Below are 4,170 nucleotides of genomic sequence, written 5' to 3' on the forward strand. Positions count from 1 at the left end.
CATCCTTATAGCGTGAAGAAAGAGAAAAGAGTGAAGGGTTTGATTGAGTTAGAATATTGATTGGATTACTATGTAAACAATTTCATCATTTACTTCATAGATTTCAATTGTTTTTATATATCTTTTCTAATTTACTCCCTTTCACTTAGATACAAATTACAAAACACACCCTCCAATAATTTCCTTATCTATTTCAAATATATATAGATGAAATTGTATGTTAATAATCTTAATAATTATACGGTTTGCAATGTTTACTTTTATTATTATGTAGGCTAGTATTGGTTTATTTTCTTTATATATATATATATATATATATATATATATATATATATATATATATATATATAGATCATAAAAAACTATACGATTAGTTTTATAAATATTTTAAAAATATTATCAATTAAAACATTAAGGCTCTGTATTACTATGTATTATAACCAATTTCAATAAATTTATTCTTCATCAAAACGTTAATATATATATAAAAGGGTTATATGGAAAACAAAAAAACTCTAAAAATCATAAAAATGCATAAAAAAATAATCATAAATGTTTGTGTATTAATATATATATATATATATATATAAATATAATTTAATATTAAATAAAAAATGTTTTTTTTATTAAAATAAAGTAATTAAATTAAATTACAAAAAGAAAATACAAAAAATATATTTTATATAACATTACATAAAAAATATTTGTTTATTAAAATATAGTAATTAAATTAAATTAGTAAAAGGAAAATAAAAAAATGGAGTGCTAGGAGTGTTACCACTCCCTACAAAATGTTAAGTTTAGATGCTTAAGGAAGAAAAATGAAGTGACACTTAAAAAGCTGATGTGACAAGGTGCTAAGAGTGTTACTACGCCCCTTAGCCTTGGCTAAGCGAAGTGGCACTCGCCAAAGCCACTCGCTTTAGCTCGCCATTGATGTAGAAGACCACCCCTAGCTCTCGCTAGGGGGCTCGCCAAAGCATAGTCGTCATCCTCATAGCGTGAAGAAAGAGAAAGAAGTGAAGGGTTTAATTGGGTTAGAATATTGATTGGATTACTACATAAACAATCTCATCATTTACTTCACAGATTTCAATTGTTTTTATATATCTTTTCTAATTACTCTCTTTCACTTAGATACAAATTACAAAACACACCCTCCAATAATTTCCTTATCTATTTCAAATATATAGATGAAATTGTATGTTAATAATCTTAATAATTATACGGTTTGCAATGTTTAATTTTATTATTATGTAGGCTAGTATTGGTTTATTTTCTTAAAAATATATATAGATCATAAAAAACTATACGATTAGTCTTATAAATATTTTTAAAAATAATATCAATTAAAACATTAAGGCTCTGTATTTTTTAGTATTACTATGTATTCTAACCAATTTCAATAAATTTATTTTTCTTCAAAACGTTAATATATATATATATATATATATATATATATATATATATATATATATATATATATATATATATATATATATATATATAAGAGTTATATGGAAAACAAAAAAAACTCTAAAAATCATAAAAATGCATAAAAAAATATATAGAGATCACAAATGTTTGTGTATTATTATATATATATATATATATATATATATATATATATATATATATATATATATATTTAAAATTTAATATTAAATAAAAAATGTTTTTTTATTAAAATAAAGTAATTAAATTATATTACAAAAAGAAAATACAAAAAATATATTTTATATAACATTAAATAAAAAAGATTTGTTTATTAAAATATAGTAATTAAATTAAATTAGTAAAAGGAAAATAAAAAAAATGGAATGTTAGGAGTGTTCCCAGTTCCTAAAAAATGTTAAGTTTAGATGCTTAAGGAAGCCGCGCACTTAAAAAGCTGATGTGACAAGATGTTAAGGCGAAAAATACATAATTTTGATTACAATATTATGGAGGGTTGCGTAAAGATTAGGTTGAGTAGTCAAGGGGATGAAGTGCAAAGTTTGTAGTGGGAGGCTGGGAGCCAATAAATCGAGACACAAATATCCAAAATCCGACACATGTATTCTATCTCCATTGCTAAGAAGTCTGCAAAATCTAGGGTTTGTGTTGCGTCTTAAATTCGATCTCATCTTTCCCAAATTATTTAAATTTCCCACATGAAACCGCCAAACTCATCACAAATCGTAGTGGGATTTCTCTGAACTTCTATATCTAGCGTTTGTATTCGATTTAAAATCATCAATTAAGCTTTTTCTTGGGATTTGTTAATATGTTTGACATTTCTTGCCTGCCATCATCATCGCTTTCTTTATTCGTGATTAAGCTTCAAAATCTCCGTGTGCTTGGTCCTGGATTGAATCCTTTCGCTCCCTACAACATGGGTAATCATTTCTGCCGCTAAGTTTTTTCGTTTTCGCTTAGTTCTTTTCTCAAAATCATGTAAAAGAAGTCGTCAGATCTTCGATTCGAGTTGTTTTTCTAGTTCACAAGTTAGGGTTCTATTGTTTTTAAGAAGCAAACGTTTTTAGTTAATTTCTACACATACATCTGCTCTGTTCTGTTTAATTTGGGCATATTACGCAAACGATTGAAGAATGACCCAAGATTATTTCTTGGTTCCAAATGGCCATCGGAGGCGCATCAGACGCTCCATCAGTTGTGGGAACGATAGGGACGACAGAGGCTGGACTATGCTTCATGTTGGTGCTCGGAAAGGGGATCTTAAAGAGGTGAAATGAACATACATTATTTTCAATGAATTTATTACTTTAGTTAAATTAGCAAATCATATGCGTAGCTCATTTCTATTAAGTAATTATCTAATCTTCATTTCTAAGAGGAAAACAAATTCTTGTTTAAATTGTCGATGAAGGTTATAGTTATGGAGAACGAATCAAAATAAGGTATCATAAAGAAACAGTTTGATATAGAAAACAAGAATATGTGCAAAACATGTTAAGCACCAAGTTTGAACTCTTTTCTATTATAATGTTTTAACTGATATGGGTTTTTGTTAATGGTAGGTTAAAAGGCTTCTTGATGAAGGAATGGATGCAAATGTTGCAGCATTAGGCCCTAAATCGCATGGGGTAACCCCTCTTCATCTTGCTGCAAAAGGTGGTCATGTAAAGGTTATGGATGAGCTCCTTGAACGTGGTGCTAATATTGATGCAAGAACCAAGGGCGCTTGTGGCTGTAAGTCCATTACATCTCTTCATGTCAAAAAAAATTAAAAACACATCCATAATATAATGCATTGATTATTGAGTCAACTTGTGTTGTCTTAAATGACAGGGACTCCACTACACACTGCTGCAAAAGAGAAAAACAGAAAGGCGATAACATTTCTGATTGAAAATGGTGCATTCTTGCCTGATAACATGGAGGATACCAGGTTTAATCCACCAGTCCACTACTGCCATGGTCTGGAATGGGCTTATGATGAGATGAAACGTGTTCAACAAGAAAGTGGCTCAGGCTCATCATCTGGAGAAGGAGAGGGCTCATACAGCTCTGAAAGCTAAGTGTTTGACTTTCAAGTAAACATGTATTGTTGACCACAAACTATATAAATATTTCTGTTGCTTGGTTTGGGTGTTTGTGTGTGTTGACTATGTGAAGAGTATGATTGAAGTTGGTTTGTCTTGTTGAGAATCTTGAGATCCATGGATTTGATTGTCGATAGAATTGGTCTTAATAAATGATAGAATTGGGTTTATTTGAATGTTAAAAGGGAAATCTAGTACTATCTATTTATGATCTGTTATAGAGTTATTTACTAAAATGATTATTTTTAGGGTCTTAATATTATATTTTTGAAACGATTTGCAAGTTTTGTTGATACAAACTTCAGTCATTGCGAAATGTCTGATTGAGGCTATGAAAGGCGATGAAGAAGACCCACAGAGAGGGAGGGTTTTAGAGGGACTTGGAACGACTAAACCGTACTTGAAGGTTATATTTTTGAAACTATAAAGAGCCTTGAAAAATGTTGGAGTGTTCTTTTAACACTGCTTCAATTTCAATTGAAAATAATACTGTATTATATGCCTTATAAAACTACAATGAGCAGACGGAATAGCTTAGAAGGCTAAACTGTACTTGCTTACTATCCAATATCCATTGATCCACATGCATAAAAAAAATAGGTGATCTTCGCTTGTTTTTCGCGGT

The 4,170-nt window shown here is 29.2% G+C and overlaps 1 protein-coding gene across 1 annotated transcript; it reads left to right on the plus strand.

Annotated features, from left to right (window-relative positions):
- The first annotated feature begins 1,985 nt into the window (after positions 1–1,985).
- Positions 1,986–3,729, plus strand: LOC145115626 (phytochrome-interacting ankyrin-repeat protein 1-like). Its single transcript, XM_079051965.1, has 3 exons — positions 1,986–2,726; positions 3,021–3,192; positions 3,292–3,729. The coding sequence occupies exons 1-3, from the start codon at positions 2,592–2,594 to the stop codon at positions 3,519–3,521; spliced, it is 537 nt and encodes a 178-aa protein (XP_078908091.1). The 5' UTR covers positions 1,986–2,591; the 3' UTR covers positions 3,522–3,729.
- The last annotated feature ends 441 nt before the right edge of the window (positions 3,730–4,170 follow it).

Source organism: Lactuca virosa, chromosome 5 (assembly GCF_052849685.1).
Source record: "Lactuca virosa cultivar CGN04683 chromosome 5, Lactuca_virosa_CGN04683_v6, whole genome shotgun sequence".
Classification (NCBI taxonomy): domain Eukaryota; kingdom Viridiplantae; phylum Streptophyta; class Magnoliopsida; order Asterales; family Asteraceae; genus Lactuca; species Lactuca virosa.